General features: G+C 38.3%; 1 protein-coding gene across 13 annotated transcripts in view; it reads right to left on the bottom strand.

Moving 5' to 3' along the window:
- CHD9 (chromodomain helicase DNA binding protein 9) overlaps nucleotides 1-21,536 on the bottom strand; it is a 76,845-nt gene that overhangs the window by 43,226 nt on the left and 12,083 nt on the right. For 10 of the 13 annotated variants that reach the window (XM_071756911.1, XM_071756917.1, XM_071756918.1 and 7 more), the window contains 2 exons: nucleotides 18,772-20,374; nucleotides 3,107-3,444 (listed from right to left, as the gene is read on the bottom strand). In XM_071756911.1, the coding sequence (XP_071613012.1) occupies nucleotides 3,107-3,444; nucleotides 18,772-20,208 (1,775 nt within the window). In that variant the 5' untranslated portion in view covers nucleotides 20,209-20,374. Of the gene's footprint in view, nucleotides 1-3,106; nucleotides 3,445-4,302; nucleotides 4,523-4,622; nucleotides 5,445-18,771; nucleotides 20,375-21,536 lie in introns of those variants that run through there. The other 3 variants (XM_071756922.1, XM_071756921.1, XM_071756923.1) reach the window with 3 other exon arrangements.

The raw sequence follows: 21,536 nt of genomic DNA, 5'->3' as shown, positions 1-21,536 counted from the left end.
TGAAGAGCTGCTGCTTTTCATCAGGGCCATGATATTTAATTTTATGTTTGAGTAGGTGGCAATACATGGAGAGCTTGAAAACCTAAATGCCAATCTACTTTTTTGAACAACAGAATGTTCACAAATTCAGATATCTTCTATCGTTTATATCAAGTAGTAAAGTACACTTTATAAAGATTCATCACCTTAAATGGAAGAAGTGGAATTATCATCAGTTAGAAAAACCTTATAAATAGAAACGAGGTCTATGCAAAAATATCTAGGGTTTAAATAGATTCTTAACTATCAAAGCACCTTAGTAAATGCCCAGGATATGAAGTAAGTTAAATTAAAAGGATTAACTTGATCAGTAATCAATGAATAAAGCAGGCTGGTTACTTAATTTGGCAATAGTAAATATATTATACATGCATCCTTCTACTAACTTCAATCAATATGCTTACAATGTTCTAGGTAGTGAAAGAATTCAGTCATTCATCTTCAATGCTTATAGCACAGGAACTTTCCCAATTACTGAATCCAGCTCTAAACCACTTGACTGAAAATAATAGGAATTACTGCTATGATTTTAACAGGTCAGAGGATTAAAAACCTTAATCCTCACATTTAGAAATGAACTACTACACAGATCTCCAAGATCCTTACTTCTGAGAGATATCCCAGTTTTCATCCAAAAGTCCTCCCCTTCTACCCCATGACTTGTCTTCTAAAGGTATTGTTTGAGAACGGTAAAATTTTGTTCCAAGAAAGAGTTTATTTCATTTTTAAATGAATGAGAAAACCCATGTCCCACAAACCACACATTTAAAACCCCAATCCCATTTTGACAAGCCAGTAAACTCCAGAATGTGCTCAGATTTGTTAATAAATATTTTCTCAAGAATGTAAGATAGGAAGAAAGCTTTAGGAGAGTTGTTTAGCCTTCTAAAGTCCTAACTAATAATTGTATTTAATTTTCTTGTCTAAATTAAACTAGTTTTATTAACAAAAAAAAAATAAATTAACCATCTTTGAAAAGTACAGCCATGCTAAATAAACACTCTTCTTATATAAGATCAATAGTAGTATCTGCATAGAAAATAGAGTCTGGTAAGATTATTAGTTAAATTTATCAAGGCCTTCTTGCAATTGCTACCCTTGAACATTACTGCTCTATATTGTCTGGTAACCAATTATTATTTTAAGTATTAAGTAAATAACATGAAATTGTGGTAACACCACGTAAGACATGAAGCTGTTTGCATACCAAATATGTAGTTGACTCAAAGCATTTGATTTACTGCTGTCCATCAAAATACATAGAAATTCTGTAAAATCTGTTATATGTGGCTCTAGGAGACTCTCTTCATTGTTCTTTTATCAGAATCTGACTGCTGAAACTTTAGGTATACATCCCACATACTTAAAACAAGACCTGAAAGCATGATTAAGTCAGCACAGTACTATTGGGGCATTAGTTGATTGAACTGGTAAATAACTGGGAAGCAAATGTTCCCAGCTCAATGCAAAACTACTGAAAGTTGACCATACTTAATTAAATGGGAGTCCCTCTGCCAGCACAGAGATGTACTATGGATCAAGCACAATGCCAGTTAAAAACACAGCTTGAGAAACCTCCATGAGAAAAATGCACTGTCTCACAAAATCTTGAAAACTGATCCTAACTGGTGCACAGCTAAGCATTTCAGGGAAATTAATGAAGAAGCATAAATCAAAGGTAACACTTCTAATTAAAGCAGTAAAAATACTATGGGAACTACCTAATATATGTCATAAGGATGACGTTTTGTTAATTATCCAAAGGAATTAATATAAAGCAAATTAAGGGCAATTTATATATTCAGGAAACTGACACTGGCTAAACAACAGTGTTTAAATTTTCTGATTAGACAGATCCACAAAATACCTGTTATACAACTTAAGTAAATTCAGAAACATGAAGGTGAAACCAACTTTGGAAATGCACATCTAAAATCCCACTTGAAAGATGGAGAAAAAAAAAGAAGTAAGCACTATACATTGTGTAAAGCAGTATTACATGCAGCATTCATGTGCCAATCCATAACCAGATGAGAAAGAAACTAAAGACTATGAATCAAGAATCAAGAAGAATCACACTAAGAATCAAGTTTACAACAGTACCTTGTATACTACAGGATAACTTCAAGGAAATTATTTACTTTGAACACATAAGAAAAGTGCTGTTCCTTAGAAAAAAAGCCACAAGAAAAAGCAGAGAAATTGGCTGATTAAGAGAACATTCATTTCTGTTCCATATACATCAAAATATACATATGTATGAGACATTTAAATTTGGAGAGAGAAGCCAGTTAATATTTCTGTTACTGCAAAAAGAGCACGGATTTAAAACATAAAAATCGGACTCACTAAGATTTCCCTTTCAAGTCCTGACTGACATAGCTAACATTGGAAACTACACACTTTCCATTAAAAGTATACAGGAGAACTAGGTTAGCTCTAGAGTCATTAGACCTGCTACCTACTGAATCCCTGGGCGTGTTTTAACATCTCATGTCTTCTCAAAGGTCCTTACCCCAACTCATCCACCCAGCTTGACCTAGCTGAGTAAGCAAATTCTTAAGAAGGCTGATGAAATTCTCATGATGAAAAACTATTAAGTTCTCACTGCACAGACTTTCCAATAGATACTTTACTTTTGATCCATGTGATGTCTATGAGAGTATGCTAACTCATTAACCTTCCACTTTCTCCTTACACTGTATTGAAGATACATGCCAAAATTGATAAGGACAACATTTGTTATATCAGATTAACTTTATCTGGACTCAGAACTGATTATGACACTAGATGAAAGATACTTTGGTCTTGTCTATGATTCAAAGTAAGCATAGAACATTTTAGGATATGAATTTAAAATAATTCCTTAAAAACGGACAGTCCTACATTGATTTTATCTAATGAGAAAACAGAGCATTCTTGTTCCAGAATAAGAGTCCACACACGGGCTTAATCAGGAAGAATGTTGTGTAGGCAGTGCAGTAGAACATTTTATTATCAGTAAGCAGTTTTCATTTTAATCAAGGATTTACAGTCTGAAAAGAAGACAACATTTTAATCTACTTACCCAATTTTTGTCTTTTCTTTAATTTTGGACAAGGATGGGGTTTTCGGCTTTTTGCTCTCCTTGTCCTTTGGTTTGGATTTAACTTTTCTACCCTTCTTTTCCTCTTTTCCTTCAGCTGAAACACTGGGGAAGTTTTCAGGACTCATAACTCGTGGAATGTTTCTCTCTCCTCTCTCTTTTGCTTTTGCAATAGCTTCAGATATTATGCGATTTGCCTTCTCTTGTTTACTTTCTGAGTCTGCTTTTTTCTTCTGCTTCTTTTCAGACATTGCCCTCACCTGGGTATTCTGCAACTTAGTATATGTTCCTGAGCCATCAGTCTTCTTGGAGGAAGGAGGCTGTAAGAAGAGACAAGAAGTTAGTAAAATCACCCTATTTTAAGAACGTAAAAATTTCTTGAAAGAAAAACTGCAACTGTTTTTGATCTGCATATACACTTTGAAAAATGAACTGGCAGGGACTCACGCTGACACAAAAAAGGAGTCCCCTTTATACCACAGAATGGCGTGGGTTTCAGAATAACTACATCAGTTGTGGATTTTGAACAACCAATCCACATACTGAAAATCGGTTAAAAGTATCTTCCCAATATTCTCTCAGTCTTCTTTCCACCTCTGTAGTTACTGACGGTAATCCTTAACCCTCCAAGCATCCCCAAACATTCGACACACACCTCCAACGTCTCCAATAAACGTTCTTCTCATAAAATCTCAGAAAGCAAAGAACTTGCAAAGATAACAGCGTCAGCATTTCACCCTTGGTGAGGTACTAGGATCGCAGATACCTTAAAGGAGATAAAAAGATCTGCAAGACTAACTCGGTGCTGAAGAGATTCTCGAACAAAATCAAGAAAAAGAAAAGATAGAACCAAAACTACACAGCTCGATGTTCGTAAGAAGATCCGAAAGCAGTGTTTCTTTTATTTAGATCAACACAAGGTCAGTGCCTTCCTTACGAAATTTAAGTTGTTCTTATTTTCAGGGTTTAAATCACTGCTTCATCGACGCAGAATTGTTTACAGTAGCAAATGCAATATTCACATTATCAGCCTCTCTTGAAACCGGCTACAAGACGATGTTTTTGCTTTCCTCCCCTCCCCCCTTGAGGAATGGAAAGAATTTCCTATTCAAACAGACAAAAAAAAAAAAAAAAAAAAAAAAAAAACCCAGCAGATAACAGTTGTGTTGCGTTCTCACCCGTAAATGCGCCTCTGCCTACAGCATGGAGAAAAGCCACCAGGAATTTCCAAACACATTTTCTGGCCTGATCCAGTGGACTTCACTGGGTGGATTTGCTATAGGTGCGGGTTGGGGCAGGGATCCCGCTCTGAAATGCCACCCTAGGGCCTAGGGGCTCTAACAAACAACCACGACCCGAGAAAACAGCAACAAGCTCAAGATGGCGATGCAGCACGGCTCCCGCAGCAGCAGCCAGTAATAAGGAAGGTTATTCAATCCCATTAGCCTTTTAGCCCAAAGAACCCCTCCTCCTCCCACTCATTCAGGCTTTCACTTACCCTTCCTCTTGGCCTCTTCACTGAAGACATTTTTGGCGTCAGACAAAGGCTTGCCCTCTGCTTTTTTTCAGCACCCCAGGCAGTGCTCAAGAGAAAAGCATTGAAAGAAGATTGCTAAATGGCCTATTTAGCGAGCCGCAGCCAAGATATGCACAACCCTCCACCAACACACGTTGGGATTTATCACCATGTCCCTCTGCCCCGCCGAGCAAACCTCCGCCGATCCCAACGCTCAGGGCCGGCCCGGGCCGCCCGCCTCCCCCCGGCGATCGGGGCCCCACATCCGCGGCAAGCGGAGAGCCAGATCCCGACAAAGCACAGAAAGAAACGAATGCACAAAGCATCAAAATGCATCAGCATGAATATTAGAGATGTCGTTAAAAATACGGATCCTCCCGCGGAAGTAGGCCAGCAGATGGTGCTGCCGTTGTTATTCCATTCGGCTCCGCAGTTTAACCCCCAACGGGCCGGACCGGGCCGGGCCGCTCGGCTCCGCCGTGCCCTACGCGCGGCCCCGGCGCTCACTCCGCCTTTCCCACCGCCTCCGCTTGGATGGAAGATCCCGGGAACCTTAAGCCTTTTCCTGCCTCAGACTGCAGTTCATGGCAACCCTGCAGGGCCAGGTCTCTCATTGGAACGGGGCCGGGGGACACGGAGACTGAAATCAGAGTCGGTGGCCTCAAAGATGCTCTTGCTCTTCAGGGTGCTTTTAAATTTTTACACTGAGCTCGTTACTGTGAACTTCCAGCTGTGACTGTACAAGCATTTGCCTGCAGACTTCCCTGCTTCCTACAGAAAAGGGAAGCACTCCTTAACTTGATTTTATCCCTCTGCTCCCTGCCCAGACCTACAAGACGGATCAGGGTGAAAATCTCAATGAGATGGGACAATGCTACACAGGGAACACTCTTCCTTCCAAAGTTCTTTTAAAGTGCTGTTTCAAAAGATCAGGCAAGCTTTTAAACACATATTGTCACCAAATCAACTAAAAACAAAAAAGGTGTGTTCACGGGTTTTTTTGAAAGGTTATTAAAACCCAAGAGGATTTTGACAGCATAGCTCCATCCTAGCAATATCCTTTTTCTTTTTTCTCAGAAGCCCTTTAAAGAAGCATAAAGGAAATACCAGGATTTGATTTGTACTTGGCTTAATACATATTTTAACTTTTGTGATAGAAGTGTTTTCCCATGGGAAATTTAAGATACTGCAAGCATTTTGGGATTGTTAACACTAGGCTTTACACTTAACAGAATTTCACTGCTACTTAAGATAATTTCCTAAATGAATTTCATAGCCCACTTCAATCACTAGTGGCATCAATACATTGAATGGATTCTTAATACCACTAAAATTGATATATTTATAAATATTCAACTTAATTACAAGGAAAACTGTTAGATTTTAATGTTAGTTTTCTGAATTCCACTCAAGATGCTTCTACATTGTAGTTTCAGTATCTGTAACACATTGCAGTGATTTATCTTGAAGGGTTATTATTTCTAATTCAGTAAAAACACTAAACAATTTATTAATTGGCATTTTGAGATCAGCTAACCTAACAAGTATTCCTGAAGTACTTAGTACAACTTTACCTCTAAGCCAAATGCTACCAAAGCCTGTATGGTTAAAGGATTTTTAGAAGAAATGGGTACAATCTTCAACACTCCTGGGTTGGAACAAACAAACAAACATAGCCTAATAACTAAGGGGCAATATAGGTATGAGGGCTTTTTCATGGTTATTTTGCAATAGTCTTCTTAGATGTTATATTACTTTTAAATCTTTCATGCTACATTTCCTCAAAGCTGCTTCCCAAGTTATTTCTCAGACTTTTACTCCTTACCTACTGTAAAATTGTGAATATGCAGGATAAGGCTACTATATTTTTTACTTCCTCAGGCTGACCCTCTGCTTTTTTGCTCTATACTACTGCTTCTACGTTATGTCTCCTGCACTGTACTAACAGTAAGCTGGGACAGAAACCCAAGAACTTATGATTTTCATTTTGATAAGACGTTTGTAACCAAATGGAAATGACATTCACAAAGCTACAGAAAAACACCAGCCAGACATTCTAAGCTAAATAAAGCTTTAATGAAAACTTCACCAAGGAAGTTACCATCCTTACAAAAACCAAAACTGGAAAGCAACACAAGTGTCTTGATACTAGAACAACAAGAAACATGCCTGCACTACAAAGTACCTGCAAGTACTTAGCAACAAAAAAAATTCTAATTCAGCACAAGTCTTCCATTCTGATAATAATTTCATGCTTCCAAAAAACGCGTGGTTGTAAACAAACAATTATAAATCCTCATGCACAATGAAAACAATTTCAAAAACGACATAGCATCTACAACAAAAAGCACAAAGTGTTTTGCCAAGCCAAAAATACTCCACCCTGACTGAGCGGGGGCACAGTTCACACATGCTGAAGCAGCACATCCTTTTGCCAGTGGCTTACAAACCTATTGCATCTATCCACATTTAGATATTCTTAGCTGACAAATGTATAGGAGAATGTGGTAAGGAAGGCCCTGAGGCTTCCATGTCTTTAAAAGCTAAAAGATATTATTTGGAAAAGTATTTCTTCTTTTTTACTTTTAATGATAATACTCCAAATATAACTGACTGTAAACCAGTGCAATGTTCTCGAGTCTGCAGAGAGAGAGCTCCAGGGTACCTGGTGCTGCTGACAGCTTTGCCAAGCAGCAGCAGCCGAGCCCGATGCCCAAGGCTGCCGCCAGCTCCCTGCTGCTCCCGCAATCCTGTGGGCAGAGGGAAACGGCAGGAACAGAGCCATTAACAGCAGCAGGCACAGCCAGCACTGCTGTTCACATGGAAGAGCTCGTCCTAAAAAATACCAAGGGTGGAATAGGTAAGACAGCAGCTGCGGACTTCCCCTCATATGCCCCGATTCCCAGCTGCCAGGGGAACATCTCCTTGGCAGCACTCAAGAGAACTCGATGTGCAGGAGGAGGTACACACTACACGTGTCGGAATGGTGTCTTAACTAAACCGATGTAAAAGCTATCAAGTTACCAGACAACACGGAGACAGAACCGCGACAGCGTTCTTCCCAGCCATTAGCTGGACTCCGCCGAGGAGGTATTTCAGAGGAAGGCATTTCTCCAACATTTTGCCATGGGTTGCCATGCATTGGAAGAACTTCACTGATGTAACAGTACTTCCCACAGGACAAATCACTGTCCTCAATGCTTACTGAAACTGGTTTTTTTTTTCTCTTTGAAGGCCAAAACCCAACTTTATTTTGCTCTACAACAACTAGCAGTTCACATCCTCTGTGTATCACACTCCAAAGGAAGCCCCAATTAAGTTTAACATCGAAAAAACTTCATGTCCTAGGAAACCCTCCAAAATCTCGTTTTATCTGTTCCATAAATAACATATTTGCTTCTACTGTACAAACACCTTTGCTACAGTCGGTGTGGCCACTCCAAAAAGGAGTATTATTTCAAGTCAGTGTGTGCACAGAACCTTTAAGACTAAATCTCTCTCCCAAGTTGCATCCATTCTTGAGAAATGCTAAGGACTGATAATAATACCTTTCTTCAGATATTTAATGAGTAACACATTCCTGATTTAATTACGTAAAGCACTTTTTTTTTAGTAATTGTTTTCACTTGTATATGTACTCAAACACTAGCTATCACTAAAAACTAAGTTATAAACATAACTAGTCTACCACAAGAAAGCTGAAGCTTATATTTGCAATGCCTTGAATCCTTCTTTTACTTCTGATGGCAGTAATACACACCTGCAGGAAGATGCACATACTACATACCACATGCCTCAGGAGCTTAAGTTCTTGCTAGTCTACCATGTCTTTTGAAAAATCAAGATGACCTTGACATAACTGCACTAAAAGCAGCTAAAATTAGCCACCTGGAAACCTGATCTTTATGCATTACCACATCATCTTTGTTCTTGTTTATTACTAAACTAAGAATCTCTTTGTGCATATCAAGTCACCAAAATAGTATCAATATCACATATCACAATTGTGATATAAACGTGTGAATCATGTAACTAATAACAATAGTTTGGGGGGCTTGTCCAAATTAGCTTCTCATTTTTTCACATTATTATCACGACAAGATCTGAAAACTGCAGTTGCTTTTAAGATGCTACAGTGGAAAAATCTCTAAGGATTCTCCATTCAATTTATAATTGAATTATAAAACTGTACTTAGGAATGAAACTTGGAAAAAATGTATGAGCTCAAGAATTTCTGAATTCCATCCTAGTATTCTGAACTCTTCTCTTAAATTGATCTGCATAAATAACTCAAGTAATTTTTAATGGGAGTTTTACAGTCAAAAAGTGTACCTATTAAAAAAGATATAAGCTCATACCCTTGGCAGAGTCAATCTGTAGAAGAACCCTTACAATATGAACGTGTGTCACCCCACATGCATACAGAAAGGAGTCCTCTTTGCTGACTGGCAATCCCAGCCAAACCAGTGCTTTGCTTTAGATGCTATACTGAAATACTTCTGCACAACTGATAGGAAGATTACTTAAATGCACAATCAAGTTTCCTTTCTGCAGAAAAGTGCCTTTTTCCTCCCTTCAGAGCTCATTCTGAATGCCTTTTTATTTTCTTGCGCAACAGTTGCCCTATACCATTTGTTGGGATTACTCCACAAAGCCAAAAGCATTGGCAAATGAAGATCAACAGGGTTCTATAATTCTTCCATTCTCCCTAAAGCATATATAGAACTATTATGAAAGCAAAAGTAGCATTTCAAATTGTCATTCTTTCAATATCCTGATAATAAAAGGGGGGGAAAAAATCCTTCTGTTTTTATCTTCCGCATTTGTTATCTGCAATGTTGATAAATAAATGGCCAACTACAGCAACATAGCCTGGAAACAGTTCTTATCTGTATAATATAGCCACTTCAGAAAGTAAATGTGGTTACTGTGATTTGTATCTCACAAGGCATTTAAGGACAAACTAATGACAAATGTTTAATACACGGAAATTAAAACATTACAGTAAAGTTCAGTGACACTAACCTACTTATTTTACCAAGATGAAACAGGCAACTGCTTTGCACAATCTCTGAGTGTTGTTCCTCCTCTGAATGCTACAGAACCCAGTAACACCTATCACTAATCATGTTTCACCTTCTCTACAGCTAAGATACCACAGTCATGATTAGTAGCAGCTTCTAAACCAGTAAGCCTCAGATTTAAGATATCATTTACTGGGAGAAACCAAGCCACTCTCCAATGTAACCAGATGCTGCTGGCCCAAGCATGCTGCAAAGGCAGCGTTGGATATTACAGAATGAGAGTAAAACACACATAAGCTTCCACTTGGACTATTTGAAGACAGTTTTTGGGGCTTGGTGCCAAATATAGTTTGTTTTTCTGCGTGTTGATCAAAGGACCATCGGGATTCATTCAATTTCATCCAAAGAAAAAAACAAACAAACAAAAAACAAAGCCCCAAACCAACCAAAAACCCCATTATTTTCTCCCAGAGGTCTCCTTAAAAAGTTTTAGAGAAATTATACAGCATGCAAGAGCTTCACAGAGATAACCATTAAGAACCAATAAACAAAACAAAACACAAACAGAAACCCCAAAAAAGACAAAAAAACCCCAGCAAGGAGCATTAACTTTTGGTAAGGACCAAACAGACAAAGTTGCAAGACAGGCAACAAGATAAGCATAGCAATACTTTTTTTCTCTTGACTGTGCCTGGCTGTTAACAGAAAGGGCAGGACTATTTCCAGTATAAAGCTCAAGACAGAAGTCTTTAAAAATTTTAAAGGAGTTTAAGTCAGCAGAAATAGCTATCAACATACTGCAGGATGACAGCCTGGTTAGAGACAGCAGTGCATGGCCAAGGACATGCTCAGATACAAACACCAGCAGCTTCAGACCTCTGACACCAAGCATGGCTTCTGGATGACCATTTCTGACAAAGCCTGCCACACATTTGCCAAGACCAAAAGCCCACTGGACTGGCACCAAAAAACATGCCTCTTTTGTAGTACCTGGAGTTCAACAGATTTCATTATACCACATGATCACAGGTCAAATAATGCTCCATAGGATGATATAAATAGGAGCTACAACAGACATCAAAAAGAATTTTACTTATATTTTTAAAAATTGTCCTTACTGAACTCAAAGACAGTAAGAGATACCCCTTAAATTAATTTACTGCCTTCCCCATGACTATTTATGTTCTGTAACAGCTGGTTGCTTCTTTTAAGGCTTGTGAGGACCAAATTTCCTGCTACAATCAAATTTACACATCGAGTTGAGCCATTGTCCTGGTTTGGGCCAGGATAAAGGTGATTTTCTGTCTTGTACTTTTGCTTTCAGCTAAGTCTCCTGTAAGTAGTTGCACTTGCTGATATTAACAGCAAGTTTCTCAGACAGTGTGTGCTTCTAGGACTGGTAACACTGGATGCTTATAGTTACTGCTAGAGACTGGTGTGCAGAGCCAAGGACACTGCTCAGCTCTGAGGAAAACTTTTACCCTCCAGGATAAAGAGGTCCTACCTGCAGCCCTCCTTTAGGGAGGAACGGACAAGATAGATGCCAGAACTGACCAAACAGAATATTCCATCCCATATATGCCATACCCAGTATAAATTTGAGGGATCACGAGGACCAAGCCAATTTCCTGCTTCCAGCTGCCTGCCCTTCCTGCCTTCCTGCTTCCCTTCCTTCACCTGGCATCCTGGAAGGATTCCATCCATTTGCCTGCCTGTGGGCCTGATCCATGCCAGCCCAAATCTGTGTGTTCCTGCCTCCAGTTCCCAACTGCTGCTGACCCCAGGAGTCCAGCCTGGACTTTCCCAGGGCTGCCCTGCAGCCTCGGTGGTGACGTGAGAGCTACTGGGGGGAAAGGGGGAAGAATGTGGTATCCATTTTCTTGTACATTTGTATATATTTAGTAATTTTTCCTATTTATCATTACTGTTTCATTAAAGTTGTGCAATTTAGTTTCCAACCCATAAGTCTCTCTCCCTTATTCTCTCTCCTTTCTTTATCAGGGAGCAGAGAGAGATTAATAGAGAGCGTCTGTTACTCGGTTTAATTGCCGGGCCAGGGTTAAACCGTGACAGCCATACCTGGGCCTCATGAGCAGCTGCTACAAAGGTTCATCAAAGAAAGAAAAAAACCCAAATGTACTGGATCTTGTCACTATTTCTTATACATCTGAAGAATAAAAACAAGGATAATGTAAGCCATACCATGCTGCAGGTCAGAAAAAGCACAATAGCTATATTTTTCTACTAAGTATGCCTGAAATACTATTAAAGAACTCCCCTTCAAAATGTGGGGAACTCAGTAAAAAAGATGATGCAGTGAAACAGCTGTTTATAAGATGACTCTTAAGATTATTTTTAAAACTTATCAACCAGAACTCTCTCTGAAGCCATGTTTTGAACCATAAAACCCAAAATGCTCAGAACCACAATATGCAGTCTACAAGGCCAACTTCTCTTTTTTTTTTCCCCCAACATATAAACTTGAACTAAATTGTGAATCCATGAGTATCTCTTTTAAGAGGCCTTCCTATCAATCTCTTAAGTTAGTTCTGGATTGCAATTCAATATACTACTGAATGGCATTGTGTGCATATAGACAATATGCTATTAACATGGAAAATTACTTCCAAATCCAGTCTAACTCCTGAAAAGGCAGTATGTAAAAGATGGTAACAATTTCCTAAGGTATAAATTAAAATGCTTAGCCTCCACAGTAAGACATCAAGGGAGCAGCAAACCCAACTCAGTGCAAACACAAGCCAAATAACCCACAAAAAAGGACCCCTGCCACATTTATGAAAGAAAAATCAATCTCTGCTATAAATGACACAGTTTTCAGAAATGCAAAACCTGTTAATGGCTCCTAGCCTATGGCTACATTCATAGATTTATTTATCAAACTTACTCAAATCACCACAAGAATTCTCAGTCTCATCAGCCTAGAAATCCACTTGCTTGTATTTCTGAGCCTGAGGAGCTCCCAAATTCAATCCAGTCAACACCTGAAGACAAGACACTGTCTTGGAAACCCAGATAACTGGGAACTTGCTCAAGTTTTTTAACCTGAAGAAAACAACACCTCTCCAGATGAAGGAGGCTGCTAGGGACAAATTGCTGGAAATTATGATGATTTCTCTATATATTTAGAACTAACATAACAGCTAAAAGAAATTGTAAAGCCTGAACGCTCAAAGTACACACACACCTGGAGAAAAGCCAAATATATCTCAGACTGTTGGCTTCAAAACCACACTACTGGTTAACATCTTCACAAGTTCTGCTTCTCTTTCTGTAATAACACTTCACTAACACTTTATGAACTATTGGTTTTCAACAAAATGTCTCAAGATAAAGTGCTGCTTTGGAAGTTAAAGAGACAACGGTATGCTTGAAGCCACTCAAAAATTCAGACTTCAGGTGACAGCATTGGACAAGGAAAAAGTTCCTCTGCAGGTGAGTGAGTTTCCCCGTTCAGTCAATAGCACAAATGGTTGCATTAACACAAAGTGGAAAAATAGCTTTTTTTCCATAAACTGTGCTTCCCTTAAACTAATATACTTTAGACATATACTGAACTACAGCTTTCACAGCTTATAGCATGGTTGCTACCTTTAGAAGACAATTTAAGCTGGGTTGTTTTCTGTTTTCCAACATCTTGCAGATACTAAGCTTCCACAGTTGCACCAGTGCTCTCACATTACTAAATTGCTTTAGATCTTTACAATGTTGAAAGACATCTGCTTGCAAGTAATTATTTAGATTATTCAATCACACTTACCCAGCAATATTAAAAAAAAAATAAATCTATTTTACTGGGTTTTGTCAACTAGTCTTTACCTTGATATATGTTGGATTATTCCTCTAAGGTGACCTAACCAGAAATGTTCTTCCCATGATTGCCATCTGTTAAATACTTTGTACAAAAATGCTTCTCTTTTGACACATTATAAAGACAGTTATTGTGGTCACTTAATGAGTGTGCAATTGTCTCAAGAAAAACTATATTCTGAAATTATAAGTCATTAAAACAGCAAGTACTTCGTTGTAAAGCAGAAGCATACACAAAGAATTGGTCAGCCTAATTATTTGACAAGTGATGAAGGTTGAGAGAGACTTAAACACACTGGCAATATCACAAAAAAACCCCAAAACTATTTAACTATTTAACTCTACCAAATAGAGATGGTAATTACTCACTAACTCAAAGTTTTTGAAACAGTAAAGCAGATACTCTAGTGCATTTTCCCTGTTTTTAGAAGTCCAGAATTTTGTCTTTACTTCACTCTACAGCTGTATTTTGACATGAAGAACAAAGCAAATGAAATACAGTAAATATTAATCAGTAAAAGTGTTGAAAACGAACATCACAAATGTGTACTTTCTTTCCTCAACCCATGCAATTTGTCATTTTAAAAGTAAATAAATTGTTTACATAAAGTTTAGATAAAATACACACAAAAGGAAATGTTTCATAGACATCCAGCTACACAAAAAGCTATGAAAATACTGCTGCTTTCAATGATGAACACAGCATTGGCAAATAGCCATAGGTTCTATACAGCTTATTCTATACAGCTATAGTTCACAAGACTTAGCTCATGCCAGAACTGCACTACTCAAGCTCAGGTGTTGCATTACTCCTCTCATTAACCATGCATTTGACACAACTTCACCACCTTTCTAAAATAATAGGAAGAAAACAAGGTGAAAAGTACAGTACAAAGAAGGTCATTGGAGGGATTACTTTTATTACTTCTACGTGCATGAAAAAACTATCAGGTGCTGGGAGATGACAACTGAACTCTGCTGCCTCACTATGGTAAAGAGAATTTATGAAGCTCCTACAAAGAGAGTGAAAACAGTTCTTAAGGCACAGAGAACTAAATCTAGACCACACAACTCCTAGAAATGTTTAAAAGGAAAGTTCAGACTAAGACTTGCATTTCTTAATATGATGATGCCAGCTGTAAAATTAACCATATCTAAAGGAACAAAACCAACAGAAATACAGCACTATTTAGCATTTTAGGAAAAAGAACAAGGTTTTAGGGTTGTTTTGTTTTGGGGGGAGTGTGGGGTGTGGTTTGATATACTGGTAGAACAGCAACAAATGGTAGAATGAGAACTTTACAAGTAGAATAACTCAAGGGATGCTCTTCTATTAATTTAGCAGTCTGGACTTTGATCAGCTTAGAGTCAGTTCCAGTTCTGATGATACCCTCACCCACAGGAGGCTATCCCACTCTGGTATCTACAGATGTCTCAGGGTACAACCACCAAGCAATGACCTGTAACAACCAAACTTTCTTTGCTAACCTTTCAACACATGGTTAAGAAAAATTCTCTAAAAAAACAGTGTAATCTGTTGCTATAAAACAAGTGGTAGGAAAACTCATGCTTGCAAATGAAGAACTTACAAGTTTCAAGTAAGTTTAAAAATGAAAGTCACATGTGAGATACTGGAATTCATGAATATAATGAATGAATTATCAAGTTAGGTGCCAAACTTTTAGTCACAGAATAGAAGAAACAATTAACCTGATTTAAGAATTAAGACTAGCACCTTGTCCTGTAATGTTTAAGATTAGTAATGGAACATTACATTCGAGTTTAATCTGAACTATTCTGCTTTCATGTGTGTAGCCAGAAGAGATCAAAATGCTTATTGCAAAACACCAACACACTGGGATGTGATACACACTTCTCCTCAGACAGTTTATACTTCAGATTATCTTTCCAACTTCCTTTTTCTTCTGTACACATAGAACCAAATGCTGAAGCCTGTATTTTTGACATATTTTTTCAACTTTATGAAAAGTTAATAGATTATTTAGCTTTAGCAAACTCAAAACAGTTTTAAGTGGAGTTAAAAAGATCAGTAGTGTTTTGTTAGCCAAAATTGAGGCTACACAAATCTCCAGTGCATTTCTCCACATAACTTTCTGGTCTTTAACTCCAATGAAAAATGCCTCACGTAAAATTAAGAGGCACAATTTATTTACAATTATAATCTAATTATAGCAGGCACAGAAAGCATAACAGCAGTGTAAGACATCCTAAATGTTTTTTAATTCTGCAATATTATTACACTGAATAGACTGTATTAATTTTTAAATTAATTTCTAATCAAAAGAACTGCTGTAAAGTAAAAATATGATGAGTATGCTTGCTTTCAAATAATGAAGCAAGTACTTAATGTACTTTCCTAATCTTAAATAACCAGCATAAATGTAGTTAAAACATCTTGGTCTAACAGTGGGTCCATTCCAACAGTTCATGAACTATTTCATATAATAAGTTTTCCTTTCTGGAAAAATCTCAACCATTAGCAAAGTAAATCTAAGAAAAATAAACCCACTAGTAATTGTTTCCTCAATATGTACTCAAGCCAATATGAGACCACATCTTGAACATTTCACCTTAATTATTACATATGAAAGCTACCAGAACCCCTTCCCACCTAACTCCTAAAGTCAACAAGTTTCACTAAGACCACAGGTCCCTCCCCTGTCCCTTACCTCACCTTTTTCCTCTATAGTTAAACTACGTATATTTATAAAAAGCTCAAACAGAACAAACTCATCTTAAACTTGAAATTCTACAACGTGATCAAAGAAAAAAAAAAAGTGTGAATTGGAAGTACTACACAGCTTAGGATTGCAACCAGGCAAAAGACTGATCTGAAATGCTTCAGTAATTGCCAGACTTTACTGTTACTATTCATATTACATATACTGCTGATTTAAAGAGGCTTCTGAAGTTTGCTTCTGGCACTGACCCCTCAACTCATTCCTCAATAGTTTGTCAGCTACTAGAGCCAGTTTCTGAAATCAACAAGCATCTGATTGCATACGCAAAATAATAAAAATAAACCCAACCAGTTTTATAACTGTTTTCTGACCGTTTCAAACTTGCCAAGGAAAAACGTAATATGGTTAAATACTATAAAGTTGGTTTGTTTTCACACCATGCAAAAAAAGACAACCAGCCCCCCAAAACTTAAAACCACTCCACAGGCCTTAGAACCTTCCCTCTGTTCCTAGTTACAAAACAAAGTGCTAAAGCTGATGTCAGTGAGATGGCAGCAAGTCCTGAAAGCTTCTGATGTATACAAAAGGAAGGTCACAGCACCACCCTAAGTTTTCCTGGACCTCTTTTTGTTCCTGGGCTTTTATCTCCCATGCTCCTCCCAAATGATACACCACCCTTACTTTCCCTGGAATCCACTTTCTCTTCACCCTTCAACCCAAGTAAGCTCATGAGACACCAACAGCCTCCATGCTACTGTTCCCATATCCAGCTGCTGCTCCGCTTCCTGGCAGGGACATGGGGCACCTTTCACTAGACCCACATCTTCAGACTGCTGAGATAAGTGACAAGAGGAGCTATCAGGGCTGTGCCCTTTTCTTCCCCCTCCCTGACTTAAAAAAATGTTTATTGAAATCGCCACAAGGCACCTCCTGTACCTTTCAGTTAATCAAGGTAATGACACAGTGCATACACCTTCTGCTATCACACCACCATTCCACAGAAAAAGTTTCACTACCAGGAATTGAAAAGTACAAGCTCCAGAAACATAAGCAGAAGTTGTAATGGGGATGCAATTTACTGAACCAAGACCAAAGATGAAATGTGTTAATTTTATCTCTACACAAATGAGATAAAATTGCATGGAGGTGGGGAAAAAAATGCTCCATTGCCTCCTTAACAGGCCTGAGTTCCACAAACTAAGTATAAACAAGAGGCAGTAACCAAGTTCTTCTCCTTCCCAATTTTTTTTTTCCAGTAAGACACCATTCCATACTCTCAGGTAGAGAAAATACTGGTTGTGAGAATACCAATATGTTAGCTCTCTGTAAGAGAAAGCCACTAAATAAGTGTCCAAAACCACATCAACAGTTTTAGCAACTGGTAGATTTTAATAGCTGCGAGAATAATTATTTGTACTTTTGGTTATTAGGTCTCTCCTATATTCAAGATCTATTTTCTTTTGATGTAGATTTTTTTGTGCTGAAAAATCTGCAAGAATCTCAAAAACACTGAAGTTTTCAGTAGCTGTAATAAGTACATGATTTTGCTGGTTACAGTGTTTTGGAAAAAAATAACTTCATGTGCCCTATTTGGTTTGTTTTTGAAAATCTTAGCTTGTCTCCTAAGAGACCACAGCAATCCTGAAGCATCAGTCTATATTCTCATGTATTCACACTGACATAGTTTCTATAAAAAAAGAAAGTGATTATATAGATGAAGGTAAAAGTCAATGTTAAAAAAAAAAAAAAAGTGTACTTAGCATCTCAATTAAAACTATATGAAAATTCACCACTTTATGAGAAAGCACTTGGGAAAAACAGGACCGTAGGACTGTCTTTCTGACCTCTTAATGTTTACTCAACTTAAGTATCTCACTGTAATCTGAAAAGCACTATCCACAATGTTTATGCCACTCTTCTATACCTTTTAAGAAAACACAATGAAGTTTTTATTCTATCTTGTCCTTCATGCAGAGGGCTTAATACTTGCAGAGCATATGCACATCACATTAGAACAACTACAGGTTTTTTGTCTAAAAATAAGTAACAAAACCAAACATAGGCACAGCCTTTTGCATGTTTTCTGCTCAAAACCAACAAGATTGTGTATTTAGCCAATGAGGATAAGCAAAAAGATACCAAGCAAAGGATGTAATAACAAGAAAACCAGTGCAATTTTTGCAAGAAATCCGCCACAGAAGCCCTATTAAAACTCAAAAATATGTTGCTTTAAGTACCTTAAAAGACAGTAAGCCATTATATTTGCACCCATGTTGTAAAAGAACTGATTTTCTCTGATGTACTTGGGAAACAAAAGCAGAAGGACAAACAGCATTATCTCTGAACATATAAAGATACAGATCTTGTTTTCTCTGGGTGAACAGTAGAAAGCAAGCTCAGCATCAAGAGGGGTGGCTTTTTTTCCCCTAAACTAGAAGTACATAGACTTCATGTTCAAGCAACAGCAGCTCTGGGACTTCAGTCACCATACTGAGGTACAAGTACCACTCACTATTATTAATTTCACCAAGCAAATCAGACAGCTCAAAACCCCACTTCCCTCAAATCCCTTCATACCTGTCCTTGTAAGGTTACACGACTCCTATCTTGCAGATGCTGATTAGAAACTGAAGAATGCCAAGGGTGGATCTGGCTTTGAGGCTGCGCCCGAACAACATCGGATGACTGCGTTACTTGCTGTGGGGTTATGTGGTGGTCTAGGTCATGCTCTAAAACATGGCTTGTGCTATCCTGAACAAATGCAGAATCATCAAACTGTGGCAGAAGGTCTTCCTGAAGGAGGTCATCTGGGTCAAGTCCTGTAAAGGGTTCATTATGAGTCTCGACCTGATGAAGTAAGTTGTCATCTAAAGATGTAAAACCGTTGCTTTCAATAGGGTCAGTGAAATGGCTTATCTGAGAAGCAGAACCAGCAGAAGCTGGAAAATTAATATTCACAGGAGAGAGTTTTGAACTACTAAAGTTGCCCTGAGGATGTGCAGAATGCAACATTTGAAAACTACTTGAATTCAAAGGTGTACTAGGATTTAACATGTGCTCAGTTGTCTCTTGCTTGGTCCCTGTTTGAGATGTAAAGGCATCGCTTCCAGTGAAGTCAGAGATAGAGTGTGTCTGCTGGCTAGTAGAAAGGGCTGTTGGAGACTGAAGAAGGCTGGTAGGAGAAATGTGGTTATTAGAGTAAGAGTAAGGAGATGAATATTGTTGGCTGTTATTGACAGAACACGGAGTAATAGTTGGAGACTGTCCACCAAAATTTCCTTCTTGATTCCCACAAAAATGTATCGAAGCACTTGCAGTTTGAGAAAACTGTTGAACAGACAGAGGCTGCTGTGAAGTGGATGGATTAGAAACAGCAGGCGGGTGGTTAACACTGGCTCTGTGAGAGCTGGATACGTTGATGTCCATGAAGTCTTTTGGCTGACTCAGAGCATCCTGCCCCGTGCTGCTCCTGCTCTGCTGCGACCGTAGCGAGGCACACTGATGCTGGGGTTCAGCAGCCTGGAATAAGGCAAAGTCATGGTGTGCTACAAAGCTTTTGTTTTGCTGCATAGACTGAGAATGTCCTTGGTGAAAGGGGGACCCATTTTGATTGGAAACAGTCGTGGCAGTCTGATGACCCCACATGGGACTGCCATCAGCCACGTCTGGAAACATCCCATTGGACTGGTTCTGCGGGTGAATTGGTGAACAGTTGAACTGAGAGTGTGGTGATAAGACGTTGTCAGCTGAGCTGTTAAAAGACTGATTTACTGAGTGAAGTTTCAGTGAGTCATACTGATTCAGCTGATCAAACTCACTCATCTTCTGCTGATTTTGAGCATCTTGCACATGGTTCAATGAGTCTATGTGCAAAGGTTCAAATTCTGCACCCAAATTCAATTCATCAACAAGTGAAACGGGTCCAGGTTGAACAAAGGCATCATCTGACAAACCTTCTAAGGTCTCACTAAAGAGATTGGCATCATCAAAAAAATCCATCATAGGATCAGTCATCTTGCTAAGTCTGTACTGCTTTTTCTCTCAACTCCTAATGGAGTCACTTTTGGCTCTCTGCAGTGAACACAAGCAAATGACATCCAGCAGTCACCACCTTATCCAAGGCATGCCAACATCCATTAGTGCTTCTGGTGAAACTTTCGTCTTAAGGTGTTAAAGCATCCTATAGGACAGATAAAGAAAGAGAAGACAGAGATATTATTTAATTAATCTCCTCATTGGTCCTTTCCTCTCCCCAGCACTGTCACTGATTTTTGATATTTTGTTCATAACTTTGCAGTTTCAGTAAACAACAAATAATTGTTTTTGCTTGGACTCAGAGCACCATGCAGCATTTACCATTTTTTGTGCCTTAGGTAATTAAAGTAACATCTGACATTTTAAATGTAATGGTTTCCCTTTTCATTCTGCTTGCTGTTACCAAAGCACTTTACCTAGGCACACTTTTAGATTCACCTTTGCCATTTTCACTACAACTACCAAACTGCAATAGAACTTGTTTGAGTAGAGAAAAAAAAAAAAAAAAGTGTAACATGAAATGTACACTGTAATTCTGTATGTTTAAACATGAAACATGAGAAGTATCTTGTAACACTGATACCTGCTTATGATTCAAAGCAATAGAATGATGACTTCCCCAGTATCAAACACACTCCAAAAGATGATAACCCAATATCAGGATCCAGGTAAGCATTGTGGCATGGCTTCAGGTTTTTGCAGTATTTCTAATATAATAATCTCTCATCTTAGGATATTTCAGCTCAAAAGATATGACAATACAATTTGACATCTTTGTGCCCTCTTAAACTGCAAATTTGTGATGAAGCAATGCTTACTGTAAAAAGTAACTTAATTCTAACACTTTGCATGTCTCAATTCTCAACCACTACTGTATACTGATGTAACATTATTCTTTGTCCAGTCTAAAGTTAGCAAGATCCTTATAGAACATCAATGTCTAAGAACTTCTGGGATCAACTCTAGGCAATAAAATGTGCACCACAATCCAGGTACAACCTGCAACTGAAGTACTTTTTTTGTACTGGAATTTAAGAAGTGACTGCCCCCTATCAGTGAGAACTGCTTCAACAGTACTTACCAGCTACAGGGCACCCAGTATATGCAGCTGGTTTAGCTGTTTCAAATATAATGGACCCCAAATGTGTGCAGTATTTCCTACTAGTATTTAGTTTCTCCCTTATTTTAAACTCTCATCTTTGTACCAATCAAGCTAAGCTAATTTTATGTAGAAAATGAATCAGTGGGAACTATTACTACTACTACAGGGCAACTACTATCCAACTGCTATACAACTGATTCAGGAA

Source organism: Heliangelus exortis, chromosome 13, assembly GCF_036169615.1.
Source record: "Heliangelus exortis chromosome 13, bHelExo1.hap1, whole genome shotgun sequence".
NCBI lineage: Eukaryota > Metazoa > Chordata > Aves > Apodiformes > Trochilidae > Heliangelus > Heliangelus exortis.
This window is presented reverse-complemented; position numbering and strand designations above follow the sequence as displayed.